The sequence below is a fragment of the Lepidochelys kempii genome, chromosome 23 (genome assembly GCF_965140285.1).
Source record: "Lepidochelys kempii isolate rLepKem1 chromosome 23, rLepKem1.hap1, whole genome shotgun sequence".
NCBI classification, from domain to species: Eukaryota; Metazoa; Chordata; order Testudines; family Cheloniidae; genus Lepidochelys; species Lepidochelys kempii.
In genome coordinates this window covers 7979005-7999138 of record NC_136402.1, presented here as the reverse complement: position 1 = coordinate 7999138, position 20134 = coordinate 7979005, and the positions used below count along the sequence as shown (strand labels likewise).

Genomic DNA, 20134 nt, shown 5'->3' with positions numbered 1-20134 from the left:
TCTGCAGGGCTCTAGGGGGTTAGCAGGGCTCGGGCTGTCTGCGCTCCCACCCGTGTCTCTTTAGCAGAGCTAAATCCAGCCCAGGGACCTCAGAGATACTAGGTCACATTAGGGGACCATCTGGAATCTGGTCTGTGTCCCGGGGATCAATCCGGATTCTGGTCTCTGTGTATGGGTCAGTTTGGATCTAGATCCCCATTTCCAGCAGGGGGCATCAGAAATCTGGTCTGTGTCCACAGGGATCAATCCGGACTCTGGTCTCTGTAGCAGAGATCAATCTGGATTCTGGCTTGTGTACACAGGGATCAATCCGGATTTTGGTCTCTGTACAAGTCAGTTTGGATCCGGATCCCTGTTTCCAGACAAGGCTCTCTGGAGCCTGGCCTGTGTATACAAGGATCAATCCAGATTCTGGTCTCTGTCCATGGTCAGTTTGGATCTGGATCCCCCTTTCCAGCAGGGGCCACCCGGATTCTCATCTCTGCATATGGGGAGGTCAGTTCAGATGCTGATCTCATTTCACATGGGGCTTAATCAAGTTTTGGATGGTGGCTCTCCCCAGGGTGGAGATGAACTCTTCCATCAGCTTCCCCTGGCTCCGGTCCACAATCGGTCCACAATTGCTCCCTTGACACAAGCCATGCTACTGCAGGGCAATGAGATCTGGGTTGGGCCCCACTGGTGTTTAGTTTAAAGGGGTGCACTTCCAGAAAAGGGAGCTGCCATTTATGGGCAAGAGCCACGGCTGAGGGGTTGGGGGGACTGGCTGGCGGGGGGTGGGGAGGGTTGAAGAATGGGGGATGGAGGCTCTTCAAACCCAGTGTCCCCATCTGGGCCCCGACCCTGTGTGCCATGAGGAGGCATGCTGGCAGGGGCTGGGGGGGCACAGGTGTGGAAAGCTTGCCCCTTGGATGAGCCTGGCCTTCTTTGGGGCTGTCACCCAGTGCCGGCCACCGGGTGGGATTAGAACAGATTAGAATTCACTGCCAAAACCTGACTATCCCAGCTCACGGGGTAGGCATGGGGGGTCATATCCCTCCAGAGGGGCAGGGTCCCCCAGATCCTGGCACACACCCAAATGCCGAGAGAGGGGCTCAGACCCCGCAAGAGAGACTAGAATAAAGCCTTTACCTTGTAGTCAATGGAGTTCCTCTGGCTTCACACCAGAATCTGGTCCAGAGCAGAATCAAGCCCCTGCTCAGCTTCCTGGCCTTTGCTGTCCATTGGTATAATGGGGATGGGTGCCCAGGGCTGGGCAGGGGAGTGTTCAGTGCTTGGCTCCCATTCCCAATTGCAGCTGGGCTTTTTAATCAAATCAGAATGTTTTTATTTAGTTTATAAATGAGGAGAATGGTAGCCGCAGAACACGGCTCTGCCAGGGGGCCAACATGGGAGGCAAAGCTGGGCTGGCCAGGGTTCAGGCAACGAGCCATGTGTATGAAAGAGACTGAGACCAGAGCAGAAGTCCCCCTCAGAGCTGGGAACAGAACTCAGGAGTCCTAGCACCCAGCCCCCGCTGCTCTGCCCACTAGACCACCCCTCTCCTCCCAGACCTCAGAATAGAACCCAGGAGTCCCAGCTCCCAGCCCCCCCTGCTCTGACTACTAGTTCCCACTCCCCTCCTGGAGTAGAACCCAGGAGTCCTGACTCTCTGTGCAGTGTCCTGTCCCCCCAGACCACATTGCCAATCCTTCACCCCCAACACATGGCTGAGTGATTTGGCTGGGAGCTGGGGATCTTCACATATGGAATGGGGAGGGGGGAAGGAGACTTCCACCACCAGGCCTTGGTGTGAGAGGGGCTCTAAGGGCTGGACTAGACTCTGGCCCGAGCGCCCCCTTGTTTCCCAGGGGAGGGGACTGGGCAGGATTCCTCCCTTGGAGATTGACGGCTCTGATCCTTTAGAAGGAGCTGGCGGTTAGGGTGAGGGGGAATTGGTCTCTCTCTCTCCCGGGTTCCCAGCGCCCCCATCCCTGCCCCCCCTTGTACCTCCCCCTACTCTGACGCGAGTGGCCGGGTGCTGGGAGACGCTGAGAAGTTAACACTGATTTTTTTAGCTTCCCCGTGGCTTTTAGCTGAGTAAATATTATTGCACAGTGTCCGGGGAGCTGGCGGGTGATTGATTAGATGGGAACATGGAGCAGCCGGTCTGCATGTCTGGCTCCATGCTGCTCCTGTGGCTGATTTCCTCCACTGCCATCTCCTCAATGGTGGGGGCCTAAGAGGAGAAGTAATGTCTAGGGGTTAAAGCACAGGATTGGGCATTAGGACTTCCATCCATCTCCTTATACACCCATCCATTTACTCATCCATCCCCATACACATCCATCCATCCCTACATGGACCTGTCCATCCATCTCCTTATACACCCATCCATTTATTCATCCATCCCCATACACCTCTGTCCATCCATCCATCCACACATGTACCTGTCCATCCATCTCCTTATACACCCATCCATTTACTCATCCATCCCCATACACATCTATCCATCCATCCATCCCTACATGAACCTGTCTATCCATCTCCTTATCTATCTATCTATCCATCCATCGCCATACACATCCATCCATCCCCACATGGACCTGCCCATCCATCTCCTTATACACCCATCCATTTATTCATCCATCTCCATACACATCCATCCATCCATCCATCCCCACATGGACTTGTCCATCCATCTCCCTGTACACCCATCCATTTATTCATCCATCCCCATACACCTCTGTCCATCCATTCATCCACCCACCCATCAATCCCCAGATCTACCTGTCCATCCATCTCCATATACACCCATCCATTTATCCATCCATCCCCATACACATCCATCTATCCATGCATCCATTCCCATATGTACCTGTCCATCGATCCCCATACACATCTGTCCATCCATCCATCTCCATATACACCCATCCATCCACCCATCCCCTTATATACCTGTCCATCTCCATATACAACCATCCATTTATCCATCCATCCATCCCTATACACCTCTGTCCATCCATCCATCCCCATATGTACCTGTCCATCCATCTCCTTATACACCCATCCATTTATTCATGCATCCCCATATACATCTGTCCATCCATCCATTCATCTTCTTACACACCTATCCATGCATCCAACCCCATACACACCATCCATTCATCTGTCCATCCATCTCCATATACACCCATCCATGCAACTCCTTACACATCTATCTATGCATCCATCCCTGCACAAACACATCCATCCATATCCATGCTCATCTATCTATCATACATCCGTCTGCCCATCCATCTCCTTACACATCTATCTATTCACCCATCCACCCCATACACTTCTGTCCGTCCACCTCCATCCACACCCATCTATCCATCTATCTTTCATTCATCCTCATATACACCTATCAATCTCTCCATCCCCATACATACCCTGCTGTCTGTCTGTGGTATCTGGGGCTGTACATAGGTTACATGTTGCAGCAAAGCCCATTGACATAGAGCCATCAGCTGGCTGGCTCTGCTGGTGGGTTCTGACCTGGAGCGCACTCACCGGGACCCCTTTGCTCAACTCTCGTTGATCCCTTTTCACCCAAGCACTTTCTGCCACTCCTTGCTCAAGCATGGGGCAGTGGGGCCTGTGGTTAGATCACCTCCCTGGCAGTCAGGACAGTCCAGAGGCTAATCCCAGCACTGGTACTCTCAGAGGCCGTGGGACCGCAGCAAACCACACGCCCTCTCTGTGCCTCGGTATCTCCAGCTGTACAACAGGGATAATGACCCTGACCTGGTGAAATTCCCCAAGATGCTGACAGCCCTCAGGAGATCCAGCCTTTGGGACTCTGGGGAGCCATGCCACAGAGTCCAAGTTGGAGACTGATCAAGAGCCATCTCCAAGCTAGGTTAGGAGTTTGCCCCCTGCTACTGCTATGAGGAGGCTGACCCAGGCTCTCCCTCCTCTGATGGTTAGAACCCATCTCCTTTCCAGCCTCCATTATTCCTGGCCAGTTTATCCCCATTTGACTCCCTGGGGTGCCCTTAACCTTTGCAAAGTGCTTTGGGATCCCCGGCGGAGAGGGGCTCGCAGCGTGCCATAGGGCAAGAGGAGACAGGAGTTTCTTTGCTGTGTGCATGGTGCTCGTGTCATGGGCCATTGTCCAGGGAGGCCCCCTGCTCCCCAGCCAGCCTCCATGGGTCACGACTCCTTCTGCTTGTCTGAATGACCCTCCGCAGGGGCCCAGGGTCCGGGGCTGGTTCTTACCAGACTTGAGCTCCCCGGTCCTTGGTTCCAAGGAGAAGCAGCCATATAGCCACTGCTCTGGGTATTCTCCCTGCTGCCGTCCCTGCATCCCCAACAGCCCACACCTGGCCCAGGCATCCCAGGGCTGCCCTGACTCCAGGTTTCCACAGGACAGACACTGGGGGGGTTGGCGTGGCCCACACGAGGGGAAGAGGGTCTTTGCCTCCCCACGTGTGGCTGCTGCACTGTTTCTGGGTCAGCTCTAGCAGCCAACTCTGGGGCTTGGCTCTTCAGTTCTGCAGCAGGGTATTCAGCACAGGGGGTTGCAGGTTCAAACCCCACTGTCAGCCCAAGTGGGGCCAGTTCCCTCACCACCAGGTTTCCAGCAGCCTTTGGTGCTTTCTCCATGGGCATTCTGGGCAGGTCTGGGTCCCCCGTGTCTGCATATCCCAGGCAGCCCCACCCACCCGCTGCATCTCATCAGCCTATCCCGGGAGCAAAGTCCAAGGCCAGCTGTGACGCTCCCCGTGTGTCCTGAATCTCAGACAGCGACACCCAGGGCCTCTCCCGCCCAAGCCCCAGGATGTGCCATTCCCTTCCCCAGCCGTAGTGATATATCCTGGTGTCTGCACCAGAGGGACTAGCAGGGGCCAGACTTTGTGGTCACATGCGTGGGGCACAGAGGGTCTTTGGTTTTCCCACCCCCTAGGGCATCTGATCCCTTTAGAGCAGTGGTTTTCAACCTGGGGTCCGCAGACACTGTGTCTAAGATTTCCGTACCTCCATCTGAAATATTTTTAGGGGTCCGCAAATGAAAAAAGTTTCAAAACCACAGTACTAGAGCTTCACCTGACATCCCAACCACTTGGAGAGCTGCTTCTCTCCCACAGGGGGCGTCAGCCCCAGTCAGCGCACCCTGGGGTGGGGGGACCTGGTAACCGTGGGGCAGAACCTGGGGGAGTCCGCCTGTGTAATACCCTGGCTTCCCAGCCCTCAGCCAGGGCAACACCTGCTGCTGACCCAGAGCTGGAGGAGTCAGCTCTGCAAGGGCCGCCTCCTTTGAGGTGCAAAGCCCCAGGGCGTCTGGGGCGGTTCTGAGCTCGTCCAGCTGGCGCTGGACACCGTACCAATTTCCCAGCACAGCTACCCCCGAAAAGGGCTAGGCAAAGCTGGCCAGGCAGCAACCCTCACTCAGGCTGTAGGGGATTGTGCCTTGGCTGCTGAAGGGTGAGGGTTCAAATCTCCATCCCCCACACACTTGTGGGTCTGACACTGTCTGGATTTCCTCTGGGATTCATTTTTCTAGCATTATTTCCAGGCCTTTGCCAAGAGGCAGGGTTGTTACAGGACAAGACCAGTGGGAATTTGCTACTCAATTAATTAGACCCCTCTCAGAGCCAGGGACAGAACCCAGGTGTCCTGACTCCCAGCCCTCCCGCTCCAACCAGTGGACCCCAGAGCCCGGGACAGAATCCAGGAGTCCTGACTCCCAGGCCCAACCACGGGCCCCATCCGCCAGTACTAGGGAAGAAGTAAGACAAGTGGCCTAGAAGGAGATGTTCCCCTGGACCTGCCCCCCAGGTCAGCCCCGTCAGGCTAACAATGCCTTGGGAGCGCGAAGAAGCCAGGGAAGGGTTTGCACGGGGAAGCTGAGGTCTGGCGAACTCAGGACTGGGATGGGCTTATCGGCTTGGGAGCTGAGGGAGCTTCTGGCCCATGCGGCGGGGGGGGGAGGGCAGAAGGGAGGGTTGGTCGGGGACAGTGATGCCAGGCTGGGGTTGGCTCTTTCTTTAGGCCTGCGTCCCCCCACAGGGAGCTGGGGGGAGAGAGCAGCTTTCCGCTCTGGGGCCCCAGGGCCCCCCAGCACCATGGAAACCATGGTTACATCAACGCCATCCACTCTGGGGCAAAGACCCTCTGGTCTCTTGTTGGGGCAGCGGAGGGGAGCGGCACCGGGGGCTGGGGGTCAATGGCCCATCGACACCTCCCAATCGGTGTGAGCTTCCCTGGCACCAGGAAACGCAGCTGTTCCGAGAAGGGTGCGGGTGGGTAACGAAATTCCTGCCTGCTGCAGTTTCAACAGGAGACAAGAGTCTTCGCATCCTGTCCTCAACTGGGCTGCAGGACAGCGGTTGAGCAGCTCCTGTGCCCCACCCCAGAGGTGGCTGCATCTCAGGAACCTTATTAGGGTGACCAGATAGCAAGTGTGAAAAATCGGGACACTTTTTTTTGGGGGGGGGGCATAGTTGCCTATATAAGACAAAGCCCCTTATATCGGGATGGTCCTCCGAAACCCTATAGACTGGGAGGAAAACCCCTTATTGTTGCCCCCTGTAGAAGCGGCCTGCTCCACTGCCCCCAGGCCTGTCTGTGGACAGTGTACTGGAGACACTTCCCTGCCCCGATCTCCCTCCCTCCGGGGAGCTTCCTCCCACTGTCAGGTCTCAGGCGCTGTATTTATCCCGGGCTCCCTGCTGAACCTCCCACCCGCCCGAACCCGGCTCACTCCGTCAGGGCCCTGGATCGCAGCAGGACGACACGTCTAATGTGCCCTATAAATAGTCCCTTCCCACCAGCTGCTGCTGCCTGCAGGTTCTCACGGGAACCAGGTCCTGCTCAGGAGGGCGGGGGGAAGCAGAGGGGGTGAGAGCCCTGCTTGAGGGTGGGATCTATCTGTGTCCATCCCCGTGGCATCAGATCCCTCTGCTTGAGGGCCGGGAGGGCAGAGCTCCCGGCTTTTCCGATGGGAGATCTGTTGGAGAGGGGGACAGGTGCCCTGGCCTCTGCTCTGCAGTTGAGACCAGCAGGGAGCCCCATTGCCAATCCATCCCTGGGTTGGCTGCTTCTCCCTAGGGCGCCTCTCCCCGGGTGCACCCCAGCTCCGCTGGAGAGGGACAGAGACAGCTGCCAGCGCCTGCAGGATCCCTGAGCCGGATGCCGCTCGCTGGCCTCATGTCTGCACTGCCGCCGAAGCATGTGGAAGCCTCTTACTCTCTTCCTGCTGCTTGCGACGCTCCAGGGAACAGTGGAGGTGAGACTGTGCCCCAGTGCCCCCCCCCACGGCTGGCGCTCAGCTCAGTGCCCCCCCCAGGCAGCACCTCAGACCCCCGTTGTTCCATCTCAGTTCCCACCGCAGCTGGGAGAGGCGGCCCACAGCCAGCTCCTGCCCCACTCCCCACAGCTCCCCCTACAGGGTGAGACCGAGGCTGGAGTAGCTGGGAGCTCCCCCGCCGCCAGCGCCCCCCCACCCCACAGTGCCCCCTGCTGGGAGAGGCTGGGGCTAGCGTAGCCGGGAGCTCCCCGCACATCCAGCTCCTGCCCCGCTCCCCACAGCTCCCCCTGCTGGGAGAGGCTGGGACTGGAGTATCCAGGAATTGTATTTTCCCCCACGTGAGCCCTTGGGCTGCAGTCTATTCAGGGGAACAGGGACCCGGCTGCGCCCCGAGCCCTTTGCCCTGACTCCAATCCCGTTGCAGGCGAGCTCCTCAGAGAAGTCAGCCAAGGATACATTTGCGGCCTGGAGGCAGTACCAGCAGGACTGTGAGCGCAGCATGGCCGAGGAGCCGTATCCCGCAGGTGAGAGGAGCGGGTTGTTCCTCCTGGGCTGGGGCTGGGGTGGGGGCCAGCGGGTCTCATGAATGCACCTGGCACTCGCTCATGCATCCCAGCTCCTCCTCTCGGCACGTGCTGCCATGTTTGCGAACCCACGTTGTGTGTGCTTCCATGGGATAGTGTGCTGGTGTGACCCACGTGCATGCCTGAGTGTCGTGTCTGTGTGTGTACCCTCTTTTGCGTGTGCACGCGTGTGGCTGGCATGTGCCTGGGGGAGCTGCCTGGATGGGGATGGCTGTGCAAGTGCGTTTCTATGCGTGTGTGTGATTTGTGTGTGTCTGTGTGTGCAGAGGCGTTTGTGGGTGTGTGGTTTGCACACCTGCATGTGATTTGCACGTGTCTGTGTTTGCAGAGGGAAGTTTGTGTGTGTGAGTTGCACACGTGCACATGATTTGCACATATTTGTGTAGGTGAGTTTGTGTGTGTGGTTTACACACGTGCGCGTGACTCACAGGCGCTGACTGTGGTTTTTCCCGGTGGGTGCTCTGCCCCCACTCCGCCTGGAGGCCCCGCCCTCACTTGGCCTCTTCCTCCGTGACCCCCTCTCCCTCCACCTCTTCCCGCCCCTGCTCTGCCCCTTTCCCGGAGGTCCCCCCTCCCGCCACTCGCTCCTTTCTGCCCCCCAACCTGAGTGCCTCCCGCCAGCTACTTGCTGATTCGCGGCTGGCCCCTGTGCCTGCTGAACAGCTGATCAATGGCCAGCTCCCGGGCCAGAGCCACTGTGGCTGGTGGGTGCTGACCCCTGGTTTTTTTCTGTGGGTGCTTGAGCCCCGGGGCACCCCCGGAGTTGGCGCCTATGGCGTGACTTGCCCATGTCTGTGGTCGTTTAGGCCCGCTTGCTGTGCATGGGTCACACATGTGTGAATGTGATTTGCACATGTGCGGCTGCGGCTGCCCAGGCCTCCGTGCCTGGCGTTTGCCCGGCTCTGTGACGTGCGAGTCTTTTAAACAGCCTCTTATCTTCGTCCCCTCCCAGGCCTGGTGTGTAACCGGACCTTCGACATGTACGCCTGCTGGAGGGACACGCTGCCCAACACCACCGCCATGGTGCCCTGCCCATGGTACCTGCCCTGGCATCACCACGGTAAATATCCCTTCCTCCGGGGCTCCTTGCAGCCACACTCTCTTCCCCGCCCACCCCCTCGGGCCGCCTGCTGGGACCTGCCTCCTGGGTGGAAGCCATCCCTGAGCTACGGGGCCCGATGCTGATCTTAGCTACATGCTGGTGGGGCTCCAGGGTAGGGGCCTGGGGCTGCTTTGCAGAGGGCCAGGCCTGCGGGTGTCAGCTCCGAGCTCAGGCCCACGCAGGGTATGGGGATGTTAACCTTTGCGTCCCCACACCCCCATTACGGAGGCTGCAGGGGCCACTTTAAGGGCAGGGCGGGGGACCTCTGTGGGCGGTGGTGGCATGGCTGTGGCTGACCCGCCCCGCCTGCCACTTGGCTCCCTCTGGTCTCCTCCCCGGCAGTTCGTGGCGGGTTCGTAATGCGGCTCTGCGGCCCGGCTGGCCAGTGGGTGACGGACGAGTCGGGGCTGCCCTGGAGGGACCACTCGCAGTGCGAGGATCTCAGCACAGAACACCCCTTCCAGGTCAGTGCCCCTGCCAGCCACAGGCTGCTGCTTCCCAGCCTGGCTCTCAGCCCTCCAGTCCCAGCTCCCCAGCTACGCGGCTTTCTCTCCTGCTGCTCCCAACCCAGCCTCCAGCTCCCTCCTGAGCCAGATTCCCTCCGAGCTCCTGCTGGCTCTGTCCCTCCAGCGCCGGAGGGATCTGTTGGCTGGATGCGGCGCTGGACGGAAGGAGCCGGCACCTGGGGCCCCGCTCTCAGTTTGCAGATCAATGCCTGTGCCAGTCCCTGATTGTCCCAGCAGGGGGCGCCCTCCCCTGTAAATGCTCCGAGTGGCCGGGGTGGGGCGGAGGGAGGGGTCGAAGGAAGGGGCAAGGAGCCTGGACCTGACCCTCCACCGCGTCCCTTTGCAGAAGCAGGTGCGGCTCCTGGAGCAGTTCCGGCTGATGTACACTGTGGGCTACTCCCTCTCGCTGGTCTCTCTGCTGCTCGCCCTGGTGCTGCTCCTGGCTTTCAGGTATGGCAGAGCCGATGGGCATGATGGAGTTCATGCTCCAGATCCTGATGTCAGTGGCTCTTGAGGAAGTGCAGATGGTCATGCACTGAGGTCATTCGGGATTTGCACCCAGGTCGCAGGGCAGGGTACGGACCCATTGGGTTTCATTTGTACTGTCTGCCTAGTAAAAAAGCAAGTTTCCTTTAGTGATGAAGGGCCTGATCCTGGATTTGGGCCTGATGGGGTGCCGGTCCCCAGTCTGACACTCCCTTTACTGGAGGAGTCACTCCTGTTTGACGCTCCATTTGCTCTTGGTTTGCTCCGTGTGGATGGGGCGCATGGAGCCGGGCCTGCAGAGTTGCCCAGTATAAAACCGGAGTGAGCGAGACTGGGATCAGGCCTGGATGGCTCCTCTTGATTTTTAGTTACTGGGGCTGTCCGTTTCTGGCGTTGGCCAGTTTCACTCCTGCTTAGTCGGCGTCATGCCCAGGGCCCCAGCGCTGGGTTACGTGATGCACAGAGCCCGGCGCTGTGCAGTCCAGCTGTCTTCATACGCTGGCTCAGTGCTTGTGCACGGCTCCCTCGAGGGCTGGCTGCACGGCTCCCTCGGCGTAAGGGCCCGGCCCGGGGTCAGTGCCCGGTGAGGCTTGCAGGGGCTCGGTGTAGACGGCCACAGCTGATTCGTTTCAATGCTGGAGTGCAGCTGCCCATGCAGCCCTAGGCAGCCCCCCCACCCCCCTGACTGGTGGTCCCACCCCCTCTGCAGGAAGCTGAGGTGTACCCGCAACTACATCCACGTGAACCTCTTCCTCTCGTTCATGCTGCGGGCCGTCTCCATCCTCACCCGGGACGCCCTGCTCCGCGTGCGCTTCTCCAAAGACCTGCAGCACGAAGGGGAGCTCTTCCATCTCCTCGGAGACCAGGTACTGCCCGGCCCTGGGCATGGCTCCAGCAGCTTCACTCCCAGAGGGGGCCGATCCAGCCAGCTGAGCCCCTTTCTGACCCTGGGGAGGTGGGGCTGGGGGGAATCCCTACCTCCAAGCAGGGCACTGCAGGGAGCACCCCGTACATCGGGGGTGAAAGCCCAGGGACCCCCAAGATCAGCAGCTAGGCAGTCTGGGCCATATCCCAGCTGGCTTAAATCAGCATTGAAATTCCTGGAGCCGCGTCAGCTGTGATCCAGCCCCAGTGGAGCTCTGGCCCGTTTACACCAGCTGGGGACCTGGCCCCAGGCTGACCCACTCCCAACAGGCACCGTGGGCAGTGGGGTTAGGCGTGGGATCAGCGAGGTAATCCAGGGGTGGGAGGGATCCACCTGCGTATCCGTAGAGTGTCCCCACCACAGAGGAAGGGGAATTACTCTGAACGATGGGACGAAAGGCAGTATAGGGAAACTGAGGCTGGATTCTGGGCAAAGCTTCCTGACTCGAAAATCTGTGGGGCAGGGGAGTTGCTCCCCAGAGGAAGGGCTGGGAGCCCATCCCATGAGAATCTGGGCCAAGCCATGGGGGGACTGACTGTAGGGGACGCCCCTGCCCCGAGCGAGGATGGGCTGGCTGTGACCTGACGGGGCTCCTCCATCCGCCACCCTCCAGCATTCCCATCTCTCCCTCCCTCTCTCTGCTCCTCTCCCCGCTTCCCCGGGAGCTCAGGCTGCTGCCGGCTGCCGCCTGGCTCAGGTCCTGACCCAGTACTGCGTGGGGGCCAACTACTACTGGCTGCTGGTGGAAGGACTCTACCTCCGCAACCTGCTTGTGCTGATGGCCATCTCGGAGGAGAGCTGCTTTGTGGGCTACCTGCTTGTCGGATGGGGTGAGTGGGGCCGCGCGGGCACGGCCGGGAAGGGGCGTGGCGGAGGTACTGCAGTGCTGGCCGGGACATAGGAAGACCCCTCTGGTGATCCTAGGCCAGTGGCGGCCAGCCCGCGTTGCTTCCCACGGCTCCCGTTGGCCGGGAACAGCAAACCGCAGCCACTGAGAGCTGTGGGCGGCCATGCCTGCGGACGGTCAATGTAAACAACTGTCTCACGGCCCGCCAGTGGATGACCCTGATGGGCCGCGAGTGGTCCGTGGGATGCAGGTTGCCCACCACTGCCCTAGGCAGCGCAGGCTGGGAGCTGGAAAGGACCCCAGGGTACGTCTGCATCCGGCAGCCCCCTGAAAGGATCCCCTTTAGATGCTTGCCCCAGCCTGGCCCCGCTCCACTGCCAAGGGCAGCGTGGGACTCCACCCACAACTCCTGTGGTGTTTCACAGCAGGTCGAGGCATCCCGGTGGGTAACGCGCCGGAGTCCTGTCTCCACTAGCACTCGTACCCGTGGCAGAGATGCGCCCACCGGAGAGGAGAGGGAAAATCCTAGAGTGCATGACGCTGTACACAGGGGGAAATCTCGCGGGTGGGGCTGGAGAACAAAACCCTAACTGCTGCGTCTGTCTGTCCATCTAGGAGCCCCCATCCTGTTTGTCATTCCCTGGGTGATCATCAGATACCTCTATGAAAACAACCAGTAAGTCCGGTCAGCGAAATCTCTCCAGCTTGGGGTCCAGCACAGAAAGAAAGTGCTTGGAAATCCTCAAACTTGGGGTGACCTTGTCAGAGGAGTCTCCGGGGAGCAGGGCGGGAAACGAGGGGTTTGGTGCCAGGAAACATTTTGAGGGGAAAAGTTTAAAAATCCGTTTTTTGTTTTCTTCAAAAACGTCCAGGTTTTCGTCGAAAATCCAAACCCTGATGTTTAAAAAAGGAACGAGCTTAGGATTTCAGCCAAAATTTCTCAGCCTTCAGTTGCCAAAAACACGAGGGGGGAAATTGGCTAAAAACGAATATTTCCATTTTGATGGAAAAGTCACGTCTTGTCCAAAACCCCATGTCGACTCAAACGCCCTGAGCGACTCCAGCCCAAGACGGGCGCCGGTTTCCCCACCCCTGCTCCACACCCATGTAAACGTGAGCGTGTGACCTCGCTGCATTTACAGCACTTTGCGACCCCAGCTCCACACGTGAGCGTCGCTTGGAGGGCTTGACCCAGCCCTCTGGTGTCTCAGCGAACGGGCTAATTCTGCTAGCCAGCACGAGTAACAGGTCCGAGGCTCTTACGTGCTCCAGCCAGGGGTTCTCGACCTTTTTCTTGCAGTCCTGCATGGCGGGACTTCGGCTTTCTGCCCCGGGTCCTAATGAGTCAAATGCTGACCATGCTTGGCGGACCCCCTGAAACCTGGTTGAGAACCACTGGCTCCAGCCACCTGATTTCCCCCCTCCCCCCGGTGGATTCTGGATTTGGGGTTTTTTAGTCTCCTTCCTCTGAAGCATCATGTAGATAGCTGGCGATGGGACCCTGGACTGGGTGGCTCAGGGCGACGCCGAGAATTCCCTCGCAGGTGCTTGGCTGGCTGGTTCTTGATCAGGGTCGGATTTGGGGTGTGGAAGGAATTTGCCCCCAGGTCAGACTGGCTGTGGCCTTGGGAGACTTTTTCCCCTTCCTGTGCAGTGTGGGGCATGGATTGCCCAATCAGTCCCCTGACATTGGCAGGACCCCCATGCCCATCGGTCCCTGCTGTTCTCTGCCTGTGGCCCATGAGCGTTTAGTCTCCTGGGGGCTGTAATACTTTGATCTAACGCAGGTTGTCGGGCTTGGGGCGGGGGCAGCTGGGTGGGGTTTAGTGGTGGGTGCTCACAGAAGCTCAGGCCGGATGATCTGGTGGCCCTTTCTGTCCTTAAATTCTTTGGCACTGGTGGGGAGCAAAGGCCGGCCCTCAGCAGATCTGGGTCACAGACAGAACTGTGCTCACAGCGGGAGAGAGAAGATTGGTGCCACTTGGAAGGCTGCTAAGTCCCTGTCACCACCCTACCTGGCTGTGCAGGTTCCTCCCTCCCAGCCAGTTTGATGTGAGTTGGTTTTCCAGGTGCTGGGAGAGAAATGATAACATGGCCTATTGGTGGATTATCCGCTGCCCCATCCTGCTGGCCATCCTGGTGAGTTACAAACACCCACTGTTCTTCAGACAGCCAAGAGGCAGCTACTCCAGTCCTGGTCTCGCCCAGCAGGGGGTGCTGTGGGGAAGGGGGAGGGCGCTGGCTGTGGGGGGAACTTCTGGCTTCTCCATTCCCAGTCTCTCCCAGAAGGGGGCGCTGTGGGGAGCAAGGTGAGGGCTCTGGCTGTGAGGAGAGCTCCCGGCTACTCCAGTCCTGGTCTCGCCCAGCACACGGCACTATGGGGTGCGGGGTGGGAACGCTGGCACCTGGGGGGTGATGCTTTCTCCTCCCCATGTATAAAGAACCACTGTCCCTCCCCTATGGAAACACCAGCCCTGCTTCAGGGGCTCCCAGCCCATCCCCAGGGCAGAGGGTACCAGTGGGGAGTGGTGCCCCCTGACTTCCCTGCGGGTAACTTACTCTCTCTCCCCCAGGTTAACTTTGTCATATTTGTCCGCATCATTAAGATCCTGGTCTCCAAACTCCGGGCTCACCAGATGCGCTACACGGACTACAAGTTCAGGTAGGCAGGGGCTACCCCTTGCGGCGCCCCCCGCTGGGCGCCCTGGCTCCCTGCAGCAGCATTGACTCTGGCTCTTAGATCTGGCAAGCTAAGTGAGGTGGTACCACTTGCAGTGGGACAAATCCAGGGAACAGGGCAAGGGCTCACTAGGGACACGCTTCTCCGGCAGTCAGTGCTGGCCTCAATGTCCCAGTGGGGCACTAGGGGGCGCTGTGCTACAAGATGGGGTGGGGGCTCACTCGGGGCACTCTCCCCTCGCAGTCAGTACTGACCCCAGGGTTCCAGTGGGGCACTAGGGGGCGCTGTGCTGCAGAGTGGGGTGGGGGCTCACAAGGGGACACTTGTGATGGGATCCCCGTGGTACAACCTGGACCTGTGGGACCGTGGTGCCCCCTTAACTGTCCACCCAGCAGTGTCACACAAAGCTATGCCAGTGGCAAACAGCAAAACCCCTCCAGGCATCGTGATCACCCAGCCACCAGCCTGTGGAGCCTACACCCAACCAAACTGCATGAATGCTCCCTGTGCCACTCATGAATCCTACAGAGAGAGGCACCAGCCAGTCACCCCAGCCTGGCACTCTGGAAATATACCAGCTCAAGACGCCCTTGGACAGTGCAAACTCATTAATTAGTTCGCCACTTGGTCAAAGGAAAGTGGCCAAGCACCAGCCTTTGTAATCTGAGCTGAGATTTCCCGAGCACTTCAACCGAAAGCACACTGTTCTAGGTAAAATATAAAACAGATTTTTTAACTATAGAAAGACAGATTTTAAATTATTATAGGTAGCAGGCAGAGAGATCCAAGTTGGTTACCTAAGAAATAAAAATAGAAACGCAGTCTAAATTCGAACTTTAACAAACTACGCAGGATTTGAATCAAACAGTGTCTCTTGATTCAACCCTAACAGATGTTACAGGCAGTTCACAGCTCCTCAATACAAAGACTGGGTTCCCTTCCAGCCTGGGACCAATCTCCCCAGTTCAAAGTCTTTGTCTTCCAGACGATTTTCCAGGTGTTGAGATGAGGGGAGCGGGGGAAGAGGCCAAGTGACGATGTCACTGTCCCTCTTTTACACTTTCTTCCAGCTGTCCCTTCTGTGACATTGGGGTCAGACAGTCTCCTTTGAGTACATCAGTGGTTTTCAACCTTTCCAGACTTTATACCCCTTTCAGGAGTCTGATTGGTCTTGCGTTCTCCAAGTTTCACCTCACTTAAAAGCTGCTTGCTTACAAATTCAGACCTAAAAATACAGAAGTGTCACAGCACACTAATACTGACAAATTGCTGACTTTCTCCTTTTTACCAGACAATTATCAAATAAATCCGCTGGAATATAAATATTGTACTTACATTTCAGGGTGTAGTACATAGAGCAGTAGAAACAAGTTCGTCATCTGTATGAAATTTTAGTTGATGCTGACTTTGCTTGCGCTTTTTGTGTAGCCTGTTGTAAAATGAGGCAAACATCTCGATGAGTTGATGGACCCCTGGAAAGCTGTGCGTGCCCCCAGGGGTACATGTGCCCCTGGTTGAGAACCACTGGCGTCAGGGCCGGATTAACTCTCCTGTGGGCCCCTGGATACAAGTCTTTTTCCTAATTTAAAACAAAATGAGCACAATTATGGCATCGAGGCTATTAACGCTAGACTAAACTTGCCTTTTAATGACCATAAAGCCGTTCTGTGGTTACATTTCAGTCTTAAAATATGTAGAATATAGTTAAGTTAATTCAAAATAGCCTATTTCTTACCTTAGAACCGCTTTGATATTAATTTCTTTCTGGGCGGGAGTTTGGGTGCGGGGGGGGGGCTCCAGGCTGGGGCAGAGTGTTGGGGTGCAGGAGAGGGTGAGGGATGCAGGCGCCAGCTGGGAGGTGCTTTTAAAATGATACCTCACAAGGCATTGCCCAAACACATCACAATCATCTCACAGTGGTGAATGTGGGGGTTCCAGGGTGCTGCTTTGAGGCACCGAGCGTCACAGCACTCTTCCCTGGCAGTCAGTGCTGGCACCAGGGGGGCACTATGGGGCACTGTGCTGCAGGGAGTGAGACAGGAGCTCAGTTCAGGGTGCTCTCCCTTCACAGACAGTGCTGACCCTATGCCCCAGTGGGGTGCGGGGGGGCGCCGTGCTGCAGGGAGCGGGGCGGGGGCTCAGCAGGGGGCGCCGTGCTGCAGGGAGGGGGGCGGGGGCTCAGCAGGGGGCGCCGTGCTGCAGGGAGGGGGCGGGGGCTCAGCAGGGGGCGCCGTGCTGCAGGGAGCGGGGCGGGGGCTCAGCAGGGGGCGCCGTGCTGCAGGGAGAGGGGGGCGGGGGCTCAGCAGGGGGCGCCATGCTGCAGGGGGGGGCGGGGGCCCAGCAGGGGGCGCCGTGCTGCAGGGAGCGGGGCGGGGGCTCAGTTGGGGGCAGGGCTGGTTCCCTTGGCATTGTCCCCGGGGGATGGCTGTGGGGCTTGGCAGGGGGGCAATTCACTGCCCCGCTTCCCTATTGCTCTCTCCCAGGTTAGCCAAGTCGACACTGACCCTGATTCCACTGCTGGGCATCCATGAGGTGGTATTTGCCCTGGTGACGGAGGAGCAGGCCCAGGGCACGCTGCGCTACGTCAAGCTCTTCTTTGAGCTCTTCCTCAGCTCCTTCCAGGTAGGGAGCAGAGGCCCCCAGGGCTGGCGGGGTGGGGTCTGGGGCAGAGGGGTGCCGGGGCCACCCTGCCCCGGGGGGATGGGGGTGAGGGCACGGGATGCCCTACGCAGCAGCTGGGCTTCAGCTCTGGGGATTGTTTGCAGGTGCCCCCCTTAGCCCGAGGCCCTTAGCCAGAGATGTGTCCCCAGCATCCCCCACTCAAGCCATGTGGGGCGCTGTAGGGTCAGCCCTGCCCCATGGCACCCAGAGGCCTGCAGGGCACAGGTGCTGCTGGCTGAGTAGGGAGTCGGCCGAGGGCAGCTCTACGCTGAGCAGCCATGGGATCCTGCCTGGGCATGGAGTCCCCCAAAGGCAGCCACACCCCACCTCTCCACCCCTTGTGTCTCCCAGGGGAGCTGGGCCCAGCCCTGCCTTTATCTGCTCTTGTCTTGCAGGGTCTTCTGGTGAGCATCCTCTACTGCTTTGTCAACAAGGAGGTAGGTTCCCCCCGACACACCCCAACAGGGGCTAAGCCGTTTCTGATTCCCCTTAACCCTTCCCACGCCGCAGTGCTGGCTCCCGGGTGAAAGGGTGGGGGACAGCGCCCTTCCCAGAGAGTGGTGGGTGAGGGATCACGTGGTGCAGGCATGCCACGGGGAGCAGGCAGCAGAGCCGGGCTGGGGAGTGCAGGCAAGGCACTGCACAGGAGCTGATGCATTATTTATGGGGGGTAGAGGGGCTGGTGGTCTCAGTGATGACCCCTTTGCAGGGCTGAAGTGGATCTATTTTGTCCAGATCCTCAGCTGGTGTAAATAAGCAGAGCTCTGGTGAACTGCAAGGGAGCTCTGCTCATTTACACCAGCTGGGATCTGGCCCCGTTGACTCCAATGGAGCTACGGCCCATTGACTTGACTTTAGCAAAGCTTTTGACACGGTCTCCCGCAGTATTCTTGCCAGCAAGTTAAAGAAGTGTGGGCTGGATGAATGGATTATAAGGTGGATAGAAAGCTGGCTAAATCGTCGGGCTCAATAGGTAGCGATCAATGGCTCCATGTCTAGTTGGCAGCCGGTATCAAGCACAGTGCCCCAAGGGTCGGTCCCAGGGCCAGTTTTGTTCAATATCTTCATTAATGATCTGGAGGATGGTGTGGATTGCACTCTCAGCAAGTTTGCAGATGACACTAAACTGGGAGGAGAGGTAGATACGCTGGAGGGTAGGGATAGGATACAGAGGGCCCTAGACAAATTGGAGGATTGGGCCAAAAGAAATCTGATGAGGTTCAACAAGGACAAGGGCAGAATCCTGCACTTAGGACAGAAGAATCCCATGCACCGCTACAGACTAGGGACCGAATGGCTCGGCAGCAGTTCTGCAGAAAAGGACCTGGGGTTACAGCGAACGAGAAGCTGGATATGAGTCAACAGTGTGCCCTTGTTGCCAAGAAGGCTAACAGCAGTTTGGGCTATATAAGTAGGAGCATTGCCAGCAGATTGAGGGACGTGATCATCCGCCTCTATTTGGCATTGGTGAGGCCTCATCTGGAGTACTGTGTCCAGTTTTGGGCCCCACACTACAAAAAGGATGTGGAAACATTGGAAAGAGTCCAGTGGAGGGCAACAAAAATGATTAGGGGTCTGGAGCACATGACTTAGGAGGAGAGGCTGAGGGAACTGGGATTATTTAGTCTGCAGAAGAGAAGAGTGAGGGGGGATTTGATAGCTGCTTTCAACTACCTGAAAGGGGGTTCCAAAGAGGATGGATCTAGAGACTGTTCTCAGTGGTGACAGATGATAGAACAAGGAGCAATGGTCTCAAGTTGCAGTGTGGGAAGTTTAGGTTGGATATTAGGAAAAACTTTTTCACTAGAAGGGTGGTGAAGCACTGGAATGGGTTACCTAGGAAGGTGGTAGAATCTCCTTCCGTAGAGGTTTTTAAGGTCAGGCTTGATAAAGCCCTGGCTGGGATGATTTAGTTGGGGATTGGTCCTGCTTTGAGGAGGGGGTTGGACTAGATACCTCCTGAGGTCCCTTCCAACCCTGAGATTCCATGATTCTGTGACCCCAGCTGGGATCTGGCCTTTGATAGCGAACCCCTTTCTTTGCGTACAGCTCGCTCTCTCTCCATTTACAAGACACAGTGGGATATCAATATCACACCATCATTTAACCCCACACTGGTTTGTGTGAAGCCTCTTGCACTGCTATGGTCTCCCTCTGCCCCTCATGAACCAAGGGTCTCATCCCGTCCCCTGGGCATCAACTGACCCTCCCCTCCCACCTCCTTTTCTCTGCCCTGCTCCAGGTCCAGTCTGAGATCAGGAGAAAGTGGCAGAGGTGCCAGCTGAGTGCGGACCTGCTGGAGAAACATGGCCACAGCTGCAGCCACGGGCCGTCCTGCCACTGCCAGCACGGCAAGGCCTCTGAGGTGGGCTGCCCCCGGCGCCCCAGCCACCCGGGGAAGAGGGGGGCCGAGGCGGACTCCAACTGCAGCTCGGAGAACTCCACGGGTGGCTCCCAGCAGCATCGCCTCCCCTACGCCGGTACCATGGGCAGCAAATCCTACTGCTACATCCCGGTCCAGATGCAGCCAGCAGGCAGGCTGGGGGGCAAGGAGCTGCTCCCCGGTGCCAGGGAGTCTGGGGACAACAAGATCTCGGAGAGCTGTTGCTAAAATCAAACTCGGGGCCCTTCCCACCTGCTGGCCCAGGGGCCAGGAGAGAGGAGCCGGGTTGTGGACTCCTTCAGACTTTCCCGGCCTTGGGCAGGGGAGCAGTCACTGAACCACTAGGGATGGAGGGAAGGGGGTGTTGGGGGTGGGGCATGGTGCACAGGGTCTGCAGGACCAGCAAACCCCCACCACCTGGTATCCTTTCCGCAGGGCACAGTGCCCCCCTGGAGTGCCCGTGGACAAATGACGTGGGCGCATATGAGTCCACTGTGGCCCACAGCTGTTGCTGAGACTCTGGGGACATTCAGCTGGGGTCAGTGCAGAGGCATGTCTCCATGGGCCTGAGGTGAGCACACCCTCCAAGCCCCCTGGGAATCCAGCCCCCCACCACCCTTGCAGGAGCTGGCATAAGGGCCCTGCTCTCAACCTCCTGTGTAGAGGAGACTCAGGGCACAGCCAGAG

At 58.2% G+C, this 20134-nt stretch overlaps 1 protein-coding gene across 1 annotated transcript; it reads left to right on the top strand.

Annotated features, from left to right (window-relative positions):
* Positions 1-7015: 7015 nt before the first annotated feature.
* Positions 7016-19709, top strand: GIPR (gastric inhibitory polypeptide receptor). The gene is made up of 13 exons (XM_078849966.1): positions 7016-7252; positions 7698-7797; positions 8810-8917; positions 9302-9423; positions 9812-9915; positions 10661-10817; positions 11547-11706; positions 12339-12399; positions 13793-13862; positions 14297-14385; positions 16887-17025; positions 17460-17501; positions 19307-19709. Exons 1-13 carry the CDS (start codon positions 7196-7198, stop codon positions 19673-19675), a joined length of 1578 nt encoding a protein of 525 aa, XP_078706092.1. The 5' UTR covers positions 7016-7195; the 3' UTR covers positions 19676-19709.
* The last annotated feature ends 425 nt before the right edge of the window (positions 19710-20134 follow it).